Raw genomic sequence first — 23,719 nt, 5'->3', positions numbered from 1 at the left:
ACCTGAACTGCATCCTGTGGAGTGGCCCGCACACCTCTCTCGGGGAGGCCCTTCCCATTTTGAAGACATTGTGCTTTGATGCCCCCAACAAAGCACGTGCAAAAAGGAGTTGATAATCATTTTTGCACTGTTTTAATCCAAGAAACTGGCGACTATTGCCCAATCTTTTACCAAGTAAACTTGCTATGATACAAGTGGTGTGCGTCAGTCTTTTTCGAAGCGGTTCAACAATTCAAACATTTTTACTGGTCCCTTGAAGTTTGAATTAACGAGCTGCTACTAAATTATACACCCAAACTTTAATCTTGTTGAAAAATACCATGTTCCAATGAAAGATTTCACTTGCACACACCATGCCAGTCCCATTCAATTACAGATACAGCTCAGTATGATCACACTTCTTATGGATAAGATAAAGGATCTCAAATATTGCCTTGTGCCAGTTTACCACGAAGCCATGCAAATATGCATACCTATAGCTAATGAGGCTATTATATTGTTAGCTAGCAATGCCTCCCATGTCTAATTCCAGTAAAAGGCAACAAAGCTTTCCAGAAGTGCGGTTTTTCAGAGTGTGTATTGTGTTCATGGCATTCTAAAAGGTGCTTTTCTTTGAACGCCTTTGTACAGAACTGGCACTGATATGGTTTTTCTTTCTTGCGGGCTCACACATGCCTTGCAAGGGTTGCATTCGGTGCAAAAGCCATGGGGCAAAGCTGGCACTTGTACGGACGCTCACCAGTGTGGGGGTGAACGTGTGCCACCAGGATTTGCTTCTGAGAAAAGCTGCTCCTGCAATGGTTACACTTGTGTTGACGCTCACCAGTATGGGTACGAATGTGTCTCATGAAGTCACATTTCCGTGCAAAGCTCTTTCCACAGTGGTCACACTGCAACTGATGGCCACCCGTTTGAGTGAGAAGATGCGGCTCTGTGGGGCTTTTCTTCATGAAGCTCCGACTGCAGTGGGCCGACTGGTACATCTGCTTGCTCGTATTTGCCACAGGCGGCCGTCCGAGCTTGGGATCAGTTATGACAGGGCCTGCACCAAAAAATGCAGGATATTTTAAAGGAAATGCATGACCACACATTGCAGCTCATTTTGTGGTATGGCCAGTAACTTGTAAATGAAGAAGACAATCTCACATATTAATGAGGCTAAAAAATTTATTTCAAGGTTAACAGGGTGATCCTCAAAAACCGAACAAAAAACTTAGCTTTAAAACAAAATTTCCTAGTATTTATAAATTTGCATAGAGTTGGAGAGGTGATGTTAAAACTTTCAAAGAATTACTGAGAGCGACGAGCATACTCTGTAGCCATCTTAAGAGCCATACCTGCTTATAAAAAAGTGCTCATACGATCCCCAACTCCATGGGTGGGATCTTTCATGTCTGTCGAAGAATTTTTCATGAGTAACAGTGACTGTGGCTTTGACTTAAGGCATAGTACTCTGCTGATGAGTGCATTCCTTTTGTCTATTAAAGCTTGAACGTTAATTACTCTGCATGTTGCAGGAAAACTTGAGCAAACTGCTGGAGAAAAACTCCTGAACGACTACTTCCCTTCTGCTAAATGTGTCCAAATGCTCAATATATACATCTGAGCTAAGCTATCACAACGAAAAATAATATAGTGATTAACACATTAAGCTTCTGCATACTGCACCATTTCGGGTATCATTTCACAGTATGCACACGTGACAGCTGCCTTGTTAGCTTGTTGTACCAACAAAGCAACCTCTTCAGCTATTATGCCGAAATCATCAGGAAGCAACTTTCATCATACAGCTTCGGAAAAAACAGCTTCCTGAATAAAAATAGGTGTAGGGTGATATATTATCAAACTGAATTGTAATGAATAAATAACTAAAACATACACACCAGCTGTGAATGCTAAGGCAGAAAAATAATACAAAACAAATACACAGAGAAAACTTTTCTACTCAGTCTAGCATAATGATGTTTTGCGGTTTGGTTTACGGTGTTTAACATACCAAAGCGACTCAGGCTATGAGAGATGCTATAGTGAAGGGCTCCGCAAAATTTCGACCACCTGGGGTTCTTAACTTGCACTGACATCGCACGGTACAACAGCCTCTAGAATTTCGCCTCCATCGAAATTAGACTGCCGCGGCTGGGATCCAACCCGCGTATTTCGGGCCAGCAGCCGAGCACCGTAACCACTCAGCCACCGCGGCGGCTAGTCTAGCATAATGAGGCCTCATGATCTGAAAAAATAAAAATTCAGAGCGCACTTAAGGCTGCTTACGCGCTGTGAAGGCGAAAGCATTAGTGCGTCATTGTGAGCGTTTGAGTGCAACTCGGGTTGCGCACTGAGAAATGAAAAAAAGACGAGGCTCAGAACGGTCATTCAACAAACGCCGAATCCACTAACGTTCAAGTGAAACATTTCAACACTCGGTTCGAATACCTGTCGCAAGCTAGCCTCCAACCTGACTAAGACGCACAAGCTATATGAAATGAGAAATCATGTAACACTGCTGCAATAATGTACTATGAATGGTTGTGTCAAAATTTCAATGAGAAGATACGTTTTTCAGAAAAGGGAATGGCGCATTCTCTCTCTCGCACATCTCAGTGGAAACATCTTAAGGTAAGAGGTAAAGTCTGCGAAGGCATATTATTGAAGCTGCATACGTCGTCTGGTCGAATCCTGTTCGTAGGCTAGCCTCCAGCTTGACTACAACACGTAAGCTATATGCAAGGAGAAATTGTTTAACACTACCCAGAATGCTGTGCAACAAACGATTGCTCAGATGTTTAGTTCCTTGCCAATGCTGGAATTTTCTGTACCATCCGCAAGTGCACTAACACATACATGCCGCTGGCTTTTCTTCTATTGAGGTTAGTAAGGCTTTCGCCTTAAATATCAGAATGGAAGCAGTCACAGTAGAAACCACAAGGACAAAACAAATTATGTTAGCAGTGTCACCAATGTAATACATAGCACTAAAAATAAGCAGGAACCATTAATAGCAAACCACAATGAACCAGACTAGATAAATATTTCCCAACAGCAAATGAAACTGAAGTCCATTCAATACAAGCTCCTGTAGACATCAGGTAAAACAGTATAGATTAATATTCACCCCAGAACATCCGATAGCATAACAAAAAGGTATTACTACTGGTTTGCAGAGCTGTCTTTAAAAAATATTGTAACGTGCAACTGTATGCAGAAGCATATACAAAACAATAAGCCATAAAATAATCAGACACGGAAACTCAGAAGAACCCAAGAGAAGGTATATTCAAACCTGTCTCTTCATCCACCTCTTCTCCCGCTGATGCGAAGTCGATGGCAAAAAGGTGCCGCTGCTACAAGTGGAGACGGGCAACGCCAGTTCTTCTTTCGCCGACAAAGTGGAACGACACAGTGATTTAAATTTGGGACTGCTGTAGCTCAGGTCCATAGCTGACCGAGGAAGCCCTGTGCAAGCAGCTGCGACAGGCAATGTGGCACGAGGCCTAATAAACAGTCTTGTTGATACCTCTGTAAGCTCATACATAAACCATTGCCAGACATTGTGCTGCAAGTACCTTTACCACAAGCAGACATTTGTTGCATTGAATATGTGGAAATGTTTACGCCTTCTAATGCCCTGAAGTACCACCAAACCAAGATCATATCACTTCTTAAGAAAACTACATTGTGCAATTGGCAATTATTGTTGCTGCTGGCATTAAAAGTGCACATTTTTCTCTCACCATCACAGACAGCAAGGTAAGTTTTAAAGGTTTCAAAAGCACTTCTTTGTAGCTTTGCATTCTCCATTTTAGAGCAAATTAACCTCAGGCTTGCCAGCAGACTTGTTAACATAAATTTAAGTGCCTAATTCAAAGATGAATGTCACATATAATTAATGCATTTTTCTGCAAATTCTTACTGCATTTTAAAGAGGCTCGAATTAAGTGATCAACTTGATGAAACAATTTGTTGGCAAGCAAAAACAATTGCAAGTCAGAGACATCAACTTTGTTTAGAAGTCAGACTGCAAAGACTGATAGTGAGTAACAGATCTCAAGTTATGGTATATTACAGACATATATATTACGTTTTGTGTTTTTAGACTTTTTTAGAGCACCCGTTCTAAATAATTGTATATCAACAGGAGCCAAAAACTGCTTGGCATATATATGGATATTAGAATTTGATTAAAAGGCTGCAGCAGCAACCTTATATAATTCTGGTGCAGTGGATTCTTCAAAAACCTCACACAAGCAGGCAAATCAAGCAAAAGTATTATTTGATGCACTATGTGTCTTGCTCAGTGTACTCACAAACAACAATTATTGCTATTAACAATGCACACCATTAAAGCGTAAGTAAATTTTCTTTTCTTAATAATTGCACATGTTGTTCTGTTATAAGTGGGAGGACTACCGCAAAAACAAAAACAGAGCGAAAAATGGCCAGTGGCAGTGAAAGTGTGGAACCCCGCAACATGAACGATACCGCTTATACATGAAACAGTGCCTAAAAACTGAGGCAAAAACCAAATTCCAGTCTCCTGACTTGCTTTCAAATCTTACCACAAAGAGTTCCAGCGTCATCTAATGAATTCATTTTGACCTTGCCAAACTGCAAAAATCGATCCCAATGGTGAGCCTATTAATCCCAACAACTGAGCCGACACTCTTTCGCTTCTGTTTTCACACCTGTTAACCTTACTTGTGTCAACTCCAACGCAGCACAGTATCCCCATCAAGCCAAATACTTTGCCTAATATTTTCCTAATTTTCTGACACGGTACAAACTGTGCCTAACCAGAAAAAAGCTAAAACAGCACCAATCTTCAAATCAGGTAACTCTCTGACGTGTATCTATGATGTGGAAACTGAAAAAATTGCTACTCCACATACTAAAAATGTCGTACTACTGCCTGGCAGGTAAGATTAATATTTATTTTTTGATACAGCCCTTTTGCCGACATGCAATCGCCCTCGTGCTCGCTGATCATGGTTTCCAGCATAAGGATACATGAAAAAGGGTGCATGCATTGATTTAAAAATTCTCAGTAAAAATTTATATATTAACAAGTCTTTGTGCTACACAACCCTAAGTTACTTTGTCAAGGTATTAACGCCATCATAGGGAATAGGAAAAATGGTCTTCCTTCCGAGCTAAAAATCAGTGGGGTGAATTGTGCCGGAGACTGATTTGCTAATATACTCAGCAAACACTTTTTAGCTGCCAGAGCATACCAATCTTCTGTTAGCTGTCACATAACTCTGACTGCATACTCATACTTGCGTTGCTGCAATAATGATTTTATATTTTTGTCCCCTATTTTAGTAGATGTTTCTATCATTAACGCTTTTGGAAGCACGTGCTCACCTGGAGATGATGAAGTTGCTGTTTTTTCCATAAAAGGTGCTCTTAATTTATCACTGCAATCTTTACTCATATTTGTAATAGAATGCTGCTTTTTAGTGTATTCCCCAGCAAATTAAAAGTTGTGCATTTTGCTGCGCTATTCTGAGGGGCCGACAAAAATAACCCGAACAATTGTCCTATATCGGTATTGCCTTTGATTCCAAAATTAACTTAGTGTGTACTTTTCTTGCCAATAAATAACTTCTTACAAGCTAAGCATCTAATCTGCCCCAACAGTATGGCTTTCAGGCTGGTAAATCAACCCAATCATCACTGTTTGATATTAAAAAAGCTATAATTAATAATTTTGAAAATAGGCTTCTTTCTGTTGGAATTTTTCTTTGATTTGTGCGACGCCTTAAATTTTGTGAAGCATCCAGTACTACTTTATAAATAAGAGACTTATGGGATCCGTGGAGTTGCAAGCGCACTTTTGGAGAGTTATCTAACTGCACGGATCCAGTATACTCAGACTGATGGTGTAAAATTCAATCCAGTTTTGGTACGATAAATCTCGGAGTCCCTCAGGGTTCAATTTTGGGGCCATTTTTATTTATTATAGGCATCAATGACATTGTCAACATTACATTAATTCCTAATATTGTGTTGTATGCAGACGATATTAATGTCTTTTTTTCTGGCTCCAGTCTTCAGGTACTTGAAGAACAATCTAATGCCTGGCTTAACGAGTTAGCGGTTTGACTCTCTTTTAACCAACTTCAATAAAACATTAACAAAATAAATTGTATGATCTGCCATCCAAAAAACAAACCATTAGATCATCACATCACATTAGCGTGTACCGACTTGAACATCTAGCAAGACCATAGTTGGCGGTTTCTAGCTGTATATTTTCACAGTGATATGGGGTGGACAGATCATGTAAACTGCATTAGACTGAAAATGGCCAGGTCTGTTTGTATTATCTGTCATATTAAGCGTCTGCTCCTACAACAGGTTAAAAAACATTATATTTTGGCCTTGTACCTGGCATGGGGTAAATGCAACAAAACCGAGTCGTTTAAATTGTTTTCACTTCAGAAAAGAGCTTTACGTTCATTATTTTCAAGCCCAGCTGTCGAAACAAACTTTTCGAAACACTTCATGTTTGCAATTTTTTTTAACCCTACAATTTCAGTTTTGCATAATTTCAGCATACATAATTTCAGTTCTTTCCAAAATGCTTATAATTCAAGAAACATTACGTATGGTTTACGTGCAGTTGCCCCATCCACTGCAAGACCTTGAACAAACTATGGAAAACAAACTATAGATAACGATATTGTAACCTTATGTACAATCAGTCTCTTGTAGAGATTCTTGCAGAAAATCATAGCGTATCTTTGTTTAATAAATACCTAGATTCTTTTTACTCCTGTATAAAATTCAACTAACTCTGTTTACTTAGTTTTTGTGTGTTTACTTTTCTACCCGAATGTGCATATCAAGAAAGTGTTTTCGTTTACTGCTAATTGTTGTTCAGCATGTTTTGCATTGTTTATCATTGTTCACTGTTAAAATTGTGATAAATTTTGCTTATTGTTGTTAAAGTGTTTTTCTGTTGTTCATACGGCCACCGTTGTTCCAGATGTATCATTCGGGGTGTAGGCCTCGTCAGGAGGCATGCTTCGTCTTCCTCCTGTAACCTCTACTCGAGAGCATATTGTAATATATGGCCAAATAAAATACTATTACTACTACTACTACACTGGACTATGCTCAACACATAGTCAGACCAAAGGATACACTGTTTTACAGGATACAAGCATCAACCAGTGAGTCCATTAAGATTATGCTGGCAATTCGCAGGCCTCGTCTTTTCACCATCAGTTAGGATACCTGCAAAATGAAACAAAGCAAAGCAGTCCAAATGAAAAGAAAATTCCAAGGCCTCAATCAACAACGTTTATATGCCTCGTGCATTTAACAATATTACCAGAGATGCCCCGAAGGCACATAGAAGGAAAAATAATGGAAAGGTATCAATGGAAAGGTATCAAAGTTTTGTTCTGGCCTGGCTATTAAAACACTTAATCGTTAATCATTGCATGAATCGATTACAGCAGAGTGCGGTGGTTTCTTCGCTGAAACAGCAATGTTAATAAGCTATGCTCTCAACTTTTCGGCGCGATCAGCTGGCTACTAGTACCGCCAAATGCATCGCCTCCATCGGGCCCCAGAAGAGACAGCAGTGCTTTCAATGACAGTTACGACAATTGCTCGGCGCATGCGTACCACGAAGGGTTTTCTGGCGGGCTAGTTGGTGCTTCTCGTTCATGATTAAACTGCGCGAAAGAAACAGGGACAAAGACAGGAAAACACGTACACACACAGAGCGTAGACTTCCAACTTTTAATCGAAAAACGCTTTCGAGCATTCCTTTTAAACGCACCAACCCACCACGTGACACATCCCGAATCCAACACAGCAGGTAAGTTTAACAATTTAGTAAAGCCCATCTGGAGAACCAGTCTAAAAAACCCCAAATGTATGCGTGCCTAAGCACCCTTGATACCTAGATAACCCCCCCCCCCCCCCCCCCCCCTATGTGTACCACGCTTTTTATGGCCACCGCACAAAAGCAAACAGCGCGACAGTCGGAGCATTGCGCTAGCTGTGCGATGAAAGGCAGAAGGGACCGCATAAGCAAAGTAAATGGTGCATCGATAGTCACGCCCGCCAGAGCTGAAAGCAGCAACGGAAAGCTCATTCACGACTGTGTCAGCAAGACTGTCACAGAAGAACACAAAGATGCATTCAATTCTTAGCGGCCAGGCGCCAGTGCAATCAGTGCCTTAGCACTTGTTGCGTTTACTTGTCCCCTGGTGCACGCGATATGAATTATCCATTTTGATTGGAATTATGTACCTAATACGACCTGCATCAAAGTCAACTGCCTTAAGTCTGGTTACCCGGGTAGCTTTGACCGCGGCAAAATTATTTGCATCTGTGGCTAGACGTTTGCAGAGCTTTGCTCCAATTGGTGAAAAGGTCAGGAACCCGCCAAGCACGCGCAAAGGCAAATCACAATTTCATTAGCGACATGCTGCGGCTTGACATGCATTGAGCCGTACGAAGCCAAACACGCGGTATAAGCACAAAAAAAAAAATTGCCGAGCATAAACTGGTAAATGCGAGAGTTTTTGCATGCTATGATCACGCACCTCGCCCCTCGAATTTGTTGCAGGTGTTGATGCTCATAGCGATGCAGCTTCATTTTCTGTGTCAACCTTGCAAGTGGTTTAAGTTGTCCTTTAAGCGCCCCCCAACCTCTTTTCTTCACGCTCGAAATTCTTTCTGTCCGCAGAAAGAGCTTACCAGTGCAATTCCTCCTGAAACATACCTGAAGCGTCACCTCGATTTCAATCGCCATGAAATTGCGCAGACTGGCCGCTAGGCAGCGCTAAAAAACAACCCTCATCCATGGATGGATGGATACGGCTGAACCCTTTAAATTGGGCGGTGGCGCAAGCCACCTAGCCATGTCTTGTGAAATTTTACTCCTGTCTTGCATTTAGCCACCAATCGTATAACCTTCGCTTGGTTGCTTCTAACCTCTTAAAATCCACTTTCCCTTCACTATCCCTAAACCCCAATGCCTTGGGTAAAACAGCCCCGCTGCTTTTCACTGTAGGGTGAAGCCCTTTACAGAAAAGTATCAAGTGTTCAGCTGTTTTCTCCTCCTCTCCGCACGCAATGCACAACATGTCTATCTCGTGGTACCTGACTCTATATGTCTTAGTCCGCAAAACTTCAGTCCTGGTCTCAAACAACAAAGAGCTTCCCCTACAATTATCATAGATAATTTCTTTGACAATTTCCTGTTTAAATGTCCGGTATGTTCCCAGTGCCGATTTCGTCAGCATCCCAGTTTTCCACAGAGCTCTCTGTGTTTCTTTAACCTTTTTCTTAACCGATAATTGCTGATTTGCCCCCTTACTGCTGTCCAGATATTTGCTTCTCAATTTTCTAGTTCGCTTTCTCCATTTCGTGTCAACATTCTTTATATACAGGTATCTGAAAACTTTCCTAGCCCGCTGCTTTTCCTCCATCTTTCTCAATCGTTCCTCAAATGCTATCTTACTGCTAGCCTCTCTGCTCTCGAATGACGCCCATCCCATATCACCCTGTACCCCCTGATTTGGTGTATTGCCATGTGCTCCCAAAGCTAACCTCCCTACTCCCCGTTGTTTAATTTCTAGCCTTGCTTGAACATCTGGCCTCATACACAGGACAGCATTACCGAAGGTCAGGCTAGGGACCATCACCCCTTCCAGATCCCTCTTACCACCTCATACCTATTGTAATTCCACAGTGCCCTATTTTTCATGACAGCTGCATTCCTACTAGCTTTATTCACTACATATTTTTCATGCTCTGTCAGATACTCAGCACTGTTATTTATCCACACCCCAAGATACTTGTACTCATTGACTACTTTTAGCACGAACTCCTGTATTCTATGCTCGCCGCCCTCTTCATTAAATATCATGACTGCAGATTTTTCCTTACTATATTTGGAGCCTAATCTATCACCCTCTGTACTGCATATGTCAAACAACTTCTGCAGGTCTTCCTTGTTGTCAGCCATTATCACTATATCGCCCGCGTATATTAGTCCCGGTAATGTTTGTTTAATCCATTCCCCTTGCTTGAAAAAAGATAGGTTGAAGCCTATTTGACAGGAAAGGCCATTTCTGTAAAGAAGAGCTCAGAGGCCAAAATAAAGATGCACCCAATGATTAAAATAAATTTAATATATATTAGATTCACAAATAATATTAGTTTTTAGCTTTGCTACCACTGATTGCGAGTTCACCTGGATTCACTGTTCTCAACTGCAGAAAGCCTACTTCCATAAATAAGAGCTCAGCAGCCAGAAAAGAGATGTGCCCAATGATTACAATGAATTTAGATGCACATTAGAGTCGTAAACGGTCAAAGTTTGTAGCTTTGCTACTGCTGATTTGCAAGTTCACCTGAGTTTACTATTCTCACCATACTGCCTAATCCAGAGTGGACATCAACTTTTCTGAACATGGTTACACAAACAAAACAAACTGAGAAGACAAAAATAACGTGGTTTTTAAATTTCGCAAATGCTCCGCAAAGCATGCTGAAACATCAAGAGATACACAGTACTTCACACAAAACAGCCCTTTTCGTCGGCCCAAAGTCTGTCTTTGCTATGTTGATCAGCCATTGTTTCATAAGCAGCTCATCGAGTTTCCCTCGAGGAATGCAAAATTATAAGTTAATCTTTTTTCCAGCCAGCTTTAACATTGAAATACGCAGCAGCACCACATCACGCAGTGTGGGCGTGTGCCAGCGGACACTGCATGATGCAGGCTAATCTCGATACGGTGAAACTAAAAAGCAAACAAAACAAGTTTTTGCACCTCACGGTGACACGGTGACCACGTCAAGGGGCATTCTGGTGCCCAGCAGCCAATGAGTGGGCAGAAAAACCTGCTCCCCATTCTCTTTGAAGAGGTCAGCAATAGGAAAGTGAGGAGGAAGACGCTGGGCGGGGGAAATCCAGGGGATGTGGGGGGCAAAGATTTTACAATTTTGCACTTTACGTGCGCTGTACCAATTTGGAAACATGCAATCCAAGCCTGATGCCATGACCGTTTGGAATATTGTGTTCTTCCTACATTGAGCAGAAATTAACACAAAGGATATGATGTCAATTGAGAGCAAAACGAACATTTGTAGCTCTCGACTGCTGTCCAGCAACACAGAGTATTAGGTTATATGTAGTTATTAGGAATCAGCTTACATATCTTCCATGCAAAAAGTGCATGCTTGTATCGACGATGTTGTGAGACACTAGTTAATTAAATGTTATCTTGATTAATTATGGCAATTGTATCCTTTAACCTATAGCTTTCACGATTTAGCTTTCATGCTATATTTGTGAAGCCATGTGGTCTTCAACAGCGGTCAAGATCTCATTGAGATTTCACTTTTCTTTTTGGCATGCTCTCAATGAATTTTGCATGACTATTTTTGGAAAGCTAAAGGGAAGAATGATGTAGCATCAAGTAATGAGGACAATGAGAGAGTACACACACACAAAAACGCCAACTTTATAAACATTGTTTGGCTGCCACTACGCCCAATTTATACAAGGCAACACGCCCCACACACGTGTCCACTTCTGCTGTCCTCGTTACTTGATGCTGCGCCATTCTTCCCTTTAGCATGTCTGACCAACTTGCCCAATCCTATGCGCTTCTTAATTTATTTTCTACAATATTATACCACCCCTAACTGGTTATTGAATAGGCATACAAATTTGTGCTTAGTAGTGTAAAGCCGGCATTTATTGCTCGATAGATTTTTATGTACAGCTGAGTACCATTCCATCAGATAACATCCTTTTCATGCAGGTGTCTCTAATTACTACAATATTACTCTTTTTCAACCATCAAGAACATGTGGATGCCAAACTAAACTAGCAACACCACCTAAATATTGCTGCCACCCCATGGAGGTGTATGATTTTAACCTTCTGCATGCAATGTGTACGGGATATTTCACTGGAATTCTCCATCAGGTGATTGCTTGTTCCTTGCATGTCACATGAGGTTGTGGTAGAAAGACTCACTTTCCTCAGGAAAAGAAAGTGAAGAGGATTTTCAATAAACACCTCTCATTTGTGAGGAGATGAAAGAAAAGAGAGAAAACAAGAGACCGATATTTTTATAGAACTGCTGGGATAATAGTATTCATAACTATATATGTATATATATGGCCGCCGTAGTGGCTCAATGGTTATGGCGCTCAGCTGCTGACCCATAAAACGCGGGTTCGATTCCGGCCAAAATAGTCAAATTTCGTGGAGGCGAAATTCTAAAGGCCTGTGCACTGTGAAATGTTAGTACACAGAACCCCAGGCAGTCGAAATTTCCGGAGTCCTCCACTATAGCATCCCTCATAGCCTGAGTCGCTTTGGAATGTTAAACCCCATATATATATATATATATATATATATATATATATATATATATATATATATATATATATATAAAGATAATTAAAACAGGTTTAAAAGCTCTGCTGTTCACACAGTGCAGCCATCTCAAATAGTTATGAACCAACCTGCCCAATCTACATTTCTGTTTTAGAAAACTGAAATATTCCTTGTGAAGACAAAGACGACGAACGTGCAGACGTGCGCACACAAATAATCCGAAGTGTTCTGGATCCATAAAGGAAATGCTTGCCTTCATATCCCATCAATAAGCGCAGGAGTGCCTGGTGTTGTTTTCTTTTAGTTCTTTGGTCCGTCGCTCTTTGCAACATATGTGCTCCATCTAAGAATGGCTGAATTAATGATTTTTATCTGTTTTTAGTTTATCTCTGTATTCTAGTGCCATTACTTTCAGCCCATGAATTTAAAAACACTATAAATAGAGCGACCAGTTGTTTTTCGGCATATGTCTATGCCTTGTCCGCGCTGTGCTTGCGCTGCCACCATGTGTAAAAGCAGTCACCTCGCTGCAGTGCTCACACATGTGTGAATGCTCACCCGTGTGGGTACGAAGATGGTGCATCAAGGTGCTGTTGAGAGCAAAGCTGCCGACAGCTTCAGCTTTTTGTGGGCACTATATCCTTGTACTTTGCATGGATGAGAAAAATTTTATTGATTTGATTACAAATCCCGGAAACTGTTACAGCACACAATTACAACTGATAAACCACTCCCAAGCAGCAAGTAAACCATTTGTGACCTAATCAACATCATGAAAAAAAAGATAATATTGAACCGCAAATCTGAGAGAGCAATGGAATACTGGCTACACGTGGGGTTCATCTGAAAAACAAAGAGACGTCAAACAGTAGAATGAATCTTCGCTGTTAACAAGGACCCTGTGCTGGGAGCAGAAACGTCAAGTAAGACCTTCTTTCTGCTTGGCGCCTCTGTTTTCAAAGTATTAATGCTCACAACACATAGCTGAATCTAAAGATGGAGTAGATGTTTCTTGAACCTCACTGGTTTTTAACAAATGCAACTCCACAAGTTGTTTATCAAATGAAATAACTTTTTATGTCAATGGCGCCTTGAGAAATAGTCACAAAATTACGTTCACTTCAGCTTCCGTAAAGAAAGCATATATACAGTGGCTTGATATAGAAATCCTTAAATACCCCAAAACTGCCACTGTAAAATGTAATGAAAACAACTGCTGTTGAGACAGTGAGGTGATTGTTTGCCTCCAAATCTATAAAGCATGTTTGTCAAGGCTGACAATGCAAATTGTAATAAAAATACACCACATGCAACGATAGCAGATTATTCAACACCAGATAATGCACAGGAGTCTAGTGCAATAAAGCCTCAATTTTTTTAAAACTTAAATCAAGAAAAAACTCTAGAAACCTGCAAACAAAAGCGAGCAATGTTTATCATCCAGCAGCTAAGCTTGGTTTCTTTGCTCTTGAGTCCCAATATTACAGCCACCACACAAGCATGGATGGAAAAATGAAACAGCATGCTTCTCTGGTGGCATTACATTCGCAAAAGAACGCAGAACTGCTTTGACGTAAGTAAGTCAATTTGCTAGCTAGTGCCAAACACTGCAGCCACAATTCACGCGCATCATTCAATGCGCTGAAACTAATAAAATGACGACATGATCATATCCGCACATGGCACGATTTCAGTCTCACTCATGACAGTACCAGCTTGGTATGTTGAGGTTTCTTATGGAGGAGTGAACGCAACCTAAGGTTTGCCCTGTGTGGATGTACTTTGAAGGCATGTAAACTTGCCATTTTTTCTCAAGAAGGCAAATTAAAAAGTGAGACAAGTTCGCTAGAAATGGTTTTAACCTCTAATGCTGGGAAAAGCTATCAAAACTTTGAGGAACTGTGGTTTTTGAAGTGTGTTTGTTATTTTCATGGCGTTTCAAATGCTCTTTTTCTTTAAACGTCATTGTGCAGAACTGACACTGATAAGGTCTTTCACTCTTATGGGCTCGCACATGCCTAGCAAGGGCTGTACTCTTTTTAAAGGCCATGGGGCAGAGCTGGCACTGGAATGGTCTCTCACCCGTGTGGGTTCGAAGGTGTACCACCAATGTATCCTTTTGAGCAAAGCTGTTCCCACAGTGGTCACAGTTGTATGGACGCTCACCCGTGTGGGTACGAAGGTGTTGCACCAGGCTGGACTTTTGAGCAAAGCTGCTGTTACAGTGGTCACATTTATATGGACGCTCACCAGTATGGGTGCGAAGGTGTTTCTCCAGGTGGCCCTTTCGAGAAAAGCTGCTGTCACAGTGGTCACACCTGAATGGACGCTCGCCCGTGTGGGTACGAAGGTGGCCTATCAGGATGCTCTTGAGAGCAAAGCTGCTTTCACAGTGGTCACACTTGTATGGACGCTCACCTGTGTGGGTGTGAAGGTGTCTGTTCAGTTTGGACCTTTGAGTAAAGCTGCTCTCACAGTGGTCACACTTGTATGGACGCTCACCCGTATGGGTGCGAAGGTGTTCCTCCAGGTGGCCCTTTCGAGAAAAGCTGCTGTCACAGTGGTCACAATTGTATGGACGCTCACCCGTATGGGTGCGAAAGTGGTGCACCAGGGTGCCAGTATTAGCAAAGCTGCTGCCACAGTGGTCACACTTGTATGGACGTTCACCCGTGTGGGTACGAAGGTGGATCCTCAGAGTGCTCTTGAGAGTAAAGGTGCTGTCACAGTGGTCACACTTGTATGGACGCCCACCAGTGTTCGTATGTGGGTGGTCCATCAGGGTGACCTTTTGAGCAAAGCTGCTTGCGTAACGGTTACACTTGGAGGGACGGTCATCCGATTGGGTGAGAAGGTGCTGCTCCTGGCTGTTTTTCTTCGTGAAGCTCCGATTGCAGTGGGGGGACTGGTGTAGCTGCTGACTCATGTTCTCCCCAGACAGCACTCCGAGCTTGGGATCAGCTGTGACCAGGCCTGCACCAAGAAAGGCGGGGTGTTTTCAGGTCAATACGAGACCATGCGTGTTATAACTAATTTGGCAATATTACACATTACACTAATTTTTTTTCAAGGTCAATGGGTTGACCATCAAAACAAAAAAGAGTGTTTAAATAAAACTTCCTAATTAATAATTGCCATGAAGCTGGAGGGAGAATATTTTAACTTTCAAACAATTACTCAGAGCAGTGAGCATACTCTGTAGCCAACTTAAAAGAGTGGCAGCAACTTAGACAATGTGCTCGTATAATGCCTGGGTTCATGGAGGAGATCTTCCAAGCCTGCCCAAGCGTTTTTCACAAATAACGTAATGTCTATGAGCTTTCACCAGTGACACAGTACACCGGCAATGAGTCTTCTTTCTGGCTATTAAAGCAAAGTAAAAAGTTATGAAGGCGAAACTCCTCTAATAAATCTAGCATAATGAGGCCTGGTGGTCTGATGAAATAAATCCAGAACAGAAACGCTCACGGTAAAAACCACAAGGAAAAATCCAATTCTGTCAGCAGTGTCACCAATATGAAACAGCACAAAAGATAAACATGAATCATTAATAGCAAGTCACAATGATCCAGATTAGATAAGTATTTCCCAACAGCAAATAGGATCAGAAGTACAAGCAATAGAAGCTCCTGTAAACATCAGCTAAAACAGTAGTGATTAAATTCGCCCCACTTCATCTGAAAGCACGCCAAAAGGTATTACTATTGCTGTGTGGAGCTCACATTATCAAGTTGTACGCAGAAGCATACAGAAAACAATAAGCCATGAAATAATGAGACACAAAAGCTCAAAAGGGTGACAGAACCACAATGGAAACTGAAGAGCTAAACTGGTAAGACTACAGCACAAAAAGCAAGACAGTGCATGATGCATAAAAGGCACAGCCACACAAACACATGCACTTTTTCTACTGCAGCTTTTATGCTGTGTGCACTCTAGCTTGTGTCTGTAACTTGTGCTGTAGTCCGCTGGATCCAAAGGTTTTCTCAGCAAACATGCACAATTCCACCTGTGAAAAGTTTCACGATATCCATTGTTAATGTTGAAATGACAGTTGGTTTGTTTATATGGTTTAACATCGCACAGCAACTCAGGCTATGAGGGATGCCTTAGTGGAGGGATCCAGGTACTTTTAACAAACTGGGGTTCTTCAACATGTATTGACATCATACATTACATGGCCTCCTAGCATTTTGCTTCCATCAAAATGCGACCACAGAAGCTGGGATTGAACCCGTGTCTTTTGAGTCAGCAGTCGAGCACCCTAACCACTGAGACACCATGGCTGGTTGCTGAAACAATGAGGTAGTGCTCCAGGCGTTAACAAGGCAGGGTCTGATGCGTCTGATTTTGTGCAACGATACCACAGTCTGAGATCACTGGCTATGCTACTTTACATCATGAACATCAAGCAGTTCTGCCTGCAAATGGTGAAAGCAGTGGTTTTAGAAGATGGTCCTTCGGTCAGCTTGTGTACTCATTGGTCGCCAGTATTCGTTTCCATGCCTGCAAAATGAAATGGAGCAAAAAGTTGATTACAATAAGAACTGCAAGGCTACAAACCACAGCATTTTGTTAAAGTATAAACACCTAATTTTGATGGCAGGTTTCCTTCTCTACACTAATGCAGAAGATACTATCATGCATGAATCCCCACTTATATTTCGCTATGACCGGTAAATAATTTATAATCGAATTGTTCAATCCTGCTTCTTCAGTTTCTACAGCTGAACAATTACAGTGATATCAACGCATGCATATAGGTCACGTGCGACATGACAAAACTGCAATATAATCGCCGCTTCTGCATTCGTTGTCATTCCGTCACTTGAAGCAAGCTGGGTTTAGCATTATCGTGAATTAAAATGAGGAAGCAGCGATTTTACCGCAGTTCTTTCGTGCCTTACATGACTCATAAGCAAGAAAAAAGAAAGAATACCAATCTTAGAATAAAGTAACTGCCCAAGCTCCTTTAACTATCATCCAATATCTGCGACAAGCATCCCCTCAAAGCTGCTTGAACGTATAACATGAAGCCTTATGGCACGCGTTGAGGCAATTAATTTTTATACTCAAAGCACAGTTTTACACATCTACTCAACAGCATGGGCTACAAAACATAGATAACATGATCAAATGAAGGCATCTGCATAATCACTTATTACTGAGTTTTGAGGCCTTAAAGCAATACAATAATTGTTAATAGGGATGAAACACTTCTGGGGAAGGCCTATGCAATTTATGTGCACTGTAGTAGGGTGAAACTTATAGATATGTTACCTATAGGGTGCCGCATTACTACACTGACCGATCCCTATATTAAATAAAATTAACTATCTATTGTTGTACTGTGTTGAACAATTAAGAGGCATCAAAACTTTTGAGCTCATAATAAAATCGAATGATTAGCTTTCTTAATTAAACACTTTAACAACAGACTACTTCACAGAGAAATTCTGTCCAGCGGTCATAAATGTGACCAGTTGCACTGAAGGCTTAGTGTTATCCAAACATACCAGTCATAATTCATCGCTTCCAAGCGTCCCATCCACTGTTACACAGCATGCCGCACTGTTCTTTTATTGTATGATTAGCCTTCTCAACAAGAAAATCTTTTGTGGTGGAGTTGAGGTATCGATGCCAGAATGAAGAAAGACGCGATGTTACATGGGCGCAAGGCGTGCCACCAAATCCCCTGTTTATTCCAACCAACGATGTATATATACAGATGAATGTAGATGGTGCTCGAGATACGTACTAACAGTAGCGCCCCCTATACACAACATCTTTCCTCCCCGAAATGACAAGAAAAAGAAATGCAAGCTAAAAGTCCCAAACTGTTTCAGGCAAGCACAAAAAAAAATGACACAACAAGCAATTTAGGTTACATAGTCCCGGTACCACACGGGCACTGTCCTTTGCCGCTGAGATTACGTGGCACTTCCACAGCCACATTTTCCCTCCGTAAAGTGTTTCCTTGCTGTTGGCTATGTTCTGTCTGCTGCCCATTATGCATTTCACATTCTGTACCAACGATTGATGTAGCTTCCTGATGCCTTGTTTCAACCTGCATTGCATCTGTTACCATCTCACGACAATCATCAGCCGCTGTTGTAGTGTCTGATGCCATCAAGGTCGTGTTCCCAGTACCTGCAGAAGACTCAAAGTAGGACAGATCCGTCTCCAGATCAACCGCTCTTCCATGATGCCCCTTCACCTTCTCAACTAACATCGGTGCATCTTGCTGACCTCACCGGGCAACTACCGTCAAATTTGACGCATTCCATTTTTTTCAGTCTGCTAGTAAAAATGAATTCCTACCTATACGCTTCTTCACCTCCTATGGCAAGGAAAACTTCTGCTCGCCTTTCATGCCAGTATCCCTCCGTATCTTCACAAAGTCCACTGTGTTGACGGTGGAATCTATGGCACCCCGTTTTGCATCCGTGTAGCTTTTCACTCGATGCTGGTTCTTGACCCACTGTCGCAAGTCTGCCATGTGCGCCACTGGCTCATCGAAGAATCCTCCTCCTGTGAGGCCAACAACATCCAACCGAGTTCGAGGTCGCCTTCCGTGTAGCAAGAACGCTGGAGACAACCCTGTTGTAGCATGTGGCGTAGCCCTGTAGATGCTCTGGTATTCCAGGATCGCTTCCTTCAATGGCCTGCGCTCCACTGACGCAGTCTGTATGTACCCCTTCAGAACACAATTGAACCGTTCGACCTGGCCATTGCACTGCAGGTAATACAACGATGTCACATAATGCTCAATGCCCTTATCCTGCAAAAATTCCTGAAAATATGTGGAGATAAATTGACGTCCATTGTCTGTAACCACATTCCCTGGGTACCCTTCCCGTGCAGAAAGCTTTGCAAGACTGACTACTGACTGTGCAGTTATAGATGAAACAAAAAAACTTCAGGCCACTTGCTGTGATAATCCATGACTGTTACTGCAAACCTGCAGTCGGGCGGTGCTCGTTCCATTGGGCCCACAATATCTATTTCCATCTTATCCCATGGCTTCTGTGGCCATGGTACTGGCTGCAGGGGGGCTGTCAGTTTTTGCAGACTTTTCTGCCGCTTTACAAACTGCACAGCTTCTGATGGCATTTTCCACATCGTCATTCATTCTAGGCCACCAGTACAACTCTCTCAGCCGCTGCTTTGTCCTGACAATGCCCTGATGAGATTTGTAAGCAACTGCAACAAACTTGGATACGAGATCCACTGGAGGCACTATTCGCTCTGCCCGAAGCAGCAATCCCTCCGCAACAGAACGTTCATCCCGAATGCGTGCAAACAGTAAGAGCTTTCCTGTGAGCTCCTTGTTTTCTGGCCACCCAGACATGATGTACTGCATCACCTCCTACAACACTTGGTCATTATCTGTTGCTTCCTGTAGTTGACTTTTCGTAACCACACTTGACAGCACAGAGACTACCTTCTCCAAAGGGGCTCACCTTCCACAGACGGCACAGGCAACCGAGACAGTGCATCCGCCACCACATTGGTTTCTCTCTTTGTATACTGTACAGTAAAGCTGTACTGCATGAGCCTTGCACACCACCTTTCTATTCGAAGCGGGCGCCGTCCTGTGCCACTACTGGATAGCAAAGTCACCAGTGCCTGATGGTCGGTCCTTAGAATGAACTTTCGGCCCCACAAATATACATACCAGTACTCGCAAGCCCATAGGCATGCCAATGCTTCCCGTTTTCCTGTAGAATGCCTATGCTCTTGTGATGTCAAAGTCATGGATGCAAATGCCACTGTATGCCACTGTGCGCGACTCCCCATCAACGACTTGTTGCAACACAGCCCCTAGCCCATAAGACGAGGCATCAGCCGTCACCTTTACAGGTAGCGCCCTGTCAAACATGGCCACGGCCCCGCACGATGCCAGCAGCGCCTTGGCCTTGCAGAAACTGTCCTCGGCGCTCCAGTCCCAACAGAAATCCTGGCCCTTGCGAAGAAGGCGCCGTAATGGCTCCACTTCCTCTGCATAGTGTGGAATAAAACGAGAATAATACTCCAGAAGTTCCAAAAAAGAACGGAGACCAACCACATCAGTCGGTGGCTGTGCACAAAGAATTGCGTCAACTTTCGACTTCAGGGGCCTAAGCCCTTTAGCACTGACATGGTGGCCCAAGAATGATAGTTCTTGCACCTCAAACGCACATTTCTTGTTTAGTTGCAGGCCAGCCTTAGCAATCCGTCGCAAAACCTCACGCAAGTGGTCCAGCTGTTCCCTCTTTGTCCTGCCGAAAACAATGATAGCCCTTCAAAATCTGCATCATCCACTGAAATGTAGCCGGGGCAGAGGAGAGGTCAAAACATACTCTGCGGAAAAGGAACAGTCCTTCATGCGTCACGAACGTTATTTCTCGACTGCCTTCAGCCAACTCCATTGGTAGTACGCGGATGCCAAGTCCAATTTTGAAAACCATGCTGCCCCATTCAGCTCATTCAGGAGTTCTTCAGTATGAGGTAGTGGAAACCCATCAGTCACTACTGCTTTGTTTGCTTCCCGCAAATCTACGCACAGGCAGATCCGTCCATTCTTTGTTTTCACAACCGCCGACACCCACTCCGAGGCATTCACACGCTCAATGATGCCTTCCTGTTCCAACCTTGCTAGCTCATTAGAAACTTGCTCTCATAGTGACAAAGGCAGGTGCTGAACTTTCGCTCTTACGGGCTTCACATTGGCGCGCAGCTTCACTTCATGGACTACGTTTTTCGCCAACCCTAATTTGCCGGCAAAAAGAAAAGAGAACTCGCATAGTTCGGGGGGTAGTGACTTGGTGCTCGCCGTTTTCCACAGACATGCCAACGACGCTCCATCAATGCGTAACCGTAGCTGTTGCACTGCGTCCAAACCCAATAACGCCATGCCCTGTGGAACAACGTGGAACCGAAGGTTGGCCGACACACTCCCATGCCTAGTTTTGGCCACAAAGCAACCGATGACCGGAATCCTTTTGCCAGAGAAGTCCCGCAGCGTCGCTACAGCAGGACCCAAATCAAATCGGCAGGCGAACTTTTCTTGATATACATGATGTGGTAAAATGGACAGAGCTGAGCCATTGTCTATCAGCAGCTGAACTGGTTCGTCCTCGACGCACACATCTGTGACCAAGGTGCCCCGTTTCGCCTGCATCACTGTCAGCACGCCCAACACCTCCGTGTAGTCTTCATCTCGAATAGCTCGCACTTCTGCTTCTACGCGGCCTTCACATACTACTTGGAAATGCCTAATCTTGTGGCACCTTGCACAACGCTTCCCACGCGCCTTACATTCCTGCAAGTTGGCCAGGTGTCCTGCTGAGCCGCACCGGTAGCACCTGCGCACCAGACCTGACGAGGAACCCGAGGAACCGCCCCTCAGCGGTTGACATTTTGCCTCCGTCACTCACTGGACACGGGAAGCCTCATAACCGTCCTCATACAGTCGGACGCCGTCTCATGACTCTTCATACGCCCGCAGAATGTAGACTGCCTCATCCAGCGTAAGTTTCGACCTTTAAAACAACAGCTTCTGTCGCAATTCCATACTTCGAATGCCATCGACATACATGTCATGCAAAGCTGCCTCAAGAATGTCGTCGAAGTCGCAGGTCTTCGCCAATTGTCGCAGAGCTGCGACGTAGTCGCGTATCGGTTCATCTGGGAGCGGCCGTCGCAGCGAGAACCTGCGACGCTCATCGAGGACGTTCACAGTACCTGTGAAATGGCGTTCCAGCAGGCCGAGTGCTTCATCATAAACGTTTGCAGTAGCACTCGCTTGCTCTGACTTCTGGCCGAGCAAATCCGATGCGGCGCTCGCAGTCTTCGGTTCCGGAGTCAGCGTGCGGAAAACCCGACGACCCTCAACTCCTAGACATTGTAGCAGGATGGCCCTCTTCCAAACCTGTGACTTCTCGTCCAGTCCTGTTGCTTGCAGAAAATTCGCGAAGTCCTCCTTCCACTGGTGCCAAGGTACAGGCAGTTGTCCAGGCACTTCCGGAAAAAGGGCCACTGGCGGTAGCTCAAATGAATCCATCACGCCTGACACGCCTCCTGCGCGTGACTGCCCGCAGTGCTAGAGTAAAGATGCGCAAATGTGAAGCCACCGGCTGTCGACTGCGCCAGTATCTGGTGGCGTCGAGGTATCAACGCCAGAGTGAAAAAAGACGCCATGTTCCCTGGGCGGCGCCGTGCCACCAAATCCCCCGTTTATTCCAACCAACGATGTATATATACAGATGAATGTAGATGGTGCTCGTGATACCTACTAACAGTAGCGCCCTCTATACACAACAGCTTTGACAGATTGCTTTTTCTTAGCAGAGAAATTCTGTGCAGTGGTTATCAACGTAGGCAGTGAATCAACGGGCAAAGGTTCACTTCAGACTTAGTAGTATACGACCATACTAATCATAATTCACCTCTTTCTAGGATCCAGGCTGTTACACTGGGTGCAATGCTGTCATTTTTAGGGCGTGATTAGCTTTCTTAAGAAGGAACACTTAAACGACACACTATTTTCTTGTCATTCAGAAAAATCTGTGTGGCAGTCATGAATGTAAGCAGTTGCATTGCTGACTTCTTCGTATTAATTTATTTATTTATACATATTGCAACCCCAAAGGGGCTATTGCAGGAGTAGGGATATAAGATACATTGTAAGCAGTTGTGTATATATGTTGATTCTTGCATGCGTACATACATAGAAGTACATAAAAGATACAGTATAAAATGAACAAAGCTTAGGTGTTAACGACATTCAATGGCATCCAAAAAAATGGAAGTGCAAGTGAATGAATTTCGCCCGGCAGGCAGTTCCAGCTTTCAAATGTATGTGGGAAGAAGCTGTATTTACATGTATCAGTGCATGCGTAAACTGGAGAAATATTTAAACTATGATGCCGTCCAGTTGATAATGGAGCAGAAAAATTAACAATGGTGCTCATTGCCATGAGGTGCAGAGAGCTAATGAGCATGTATATATGCCTGAGGCACTCGGAGTACCTGCGTCTTGAAAGTGGGGTTGGAGATAGTGTGCTAAGATTAGACAGTCGTGAAAATTTTCTCTCGTAGCAGTGGTAGATAAAGCGAATTGAATTCTTTTGGACAGATTCAATTCTCTCGAAGTACAATTGTTCACATGGGTTCCAAACAACACAGGCATATTCTATAAGGGGTCGGATTACGGTTTTGTAAGCTAAAAGTTTTGTATGACTTGGTGCTGTGTGTAATGTTCTCAACAGCAGAAAGCCCACTTCCATAAAGAAGAGCTCAGCAGCCAGGAAAGAGATGTGCCTAATGATTCTGCCAGTCAAGTCCTCCGAGGCTTTG

The 23,719-nt window shown here is 43.2% G+C and overlaps 1 protein-coding gene across 1 annotated transcript; it reads right to left on the bottom strand.

Annotated features, from left to right (window-relative positions):
- Positions 1 to 298: 298 nt before the first annotated feature.
- LOC144109658 (uncharacterized) lies at positions 299 to 20,870 on the bottom strand. The gene is made up of 2 exons (XM_077642467.1): positions 14,246 to 20,870; positions 299 to 1,042 (listed from the first exon to the last, which is right to left on the bottom strand). Exons 1-2 carry the CDS (start codon positions 15,303 to 15,305, stop codon positions 666 to 668), a joined length of 1,437 nt encoding a protein of 478 aa, XP_077498593.1. The 5' UTR covers positions 15,306 to 20,870; the 3' UTR covers positions 299 to 665.
- Positions 20,871 to 23,719: the final 2,849 nt, after the last annotated feature.

Source organism: Amblyomma americanum, chromosome 11, assembly GCF_052857255.1.
Source record: "Amblyomma americanum isolate KBUSLIRL-KWMA chromosome 11, ASM5285725v1, whole genome shotgun sequence".
Taxonomy (NCBI): Eukaryota; Metazoa; Arthropoda; class Arachnida; order Ixodida; family Ixodidae; genus Amblyomma; species Amblyomma americanum.
This window is presented reverse-complemented; position numbering and strand designations above follow the sequence as displayed.

What these genes read in the sequence shown, in the direction of transcription:
- LOC144109658 (XM_077642467.1), bottom strand. Translation starts at nt 15,305, where the DNA reads ATGAGTCAGCAGCTACACCAGTCCCCCCACTGCAATCGGAGCTTCACG. An exon ending in TGATAGCTTTTCCCAGCATT is followed by an intron (nt 1,043 to 14,245) that starts AGAGGTTAAAAC and finishes TTTTTGGTGCAG; the next exon opens with GCCCTGTCATAACTGATCCC.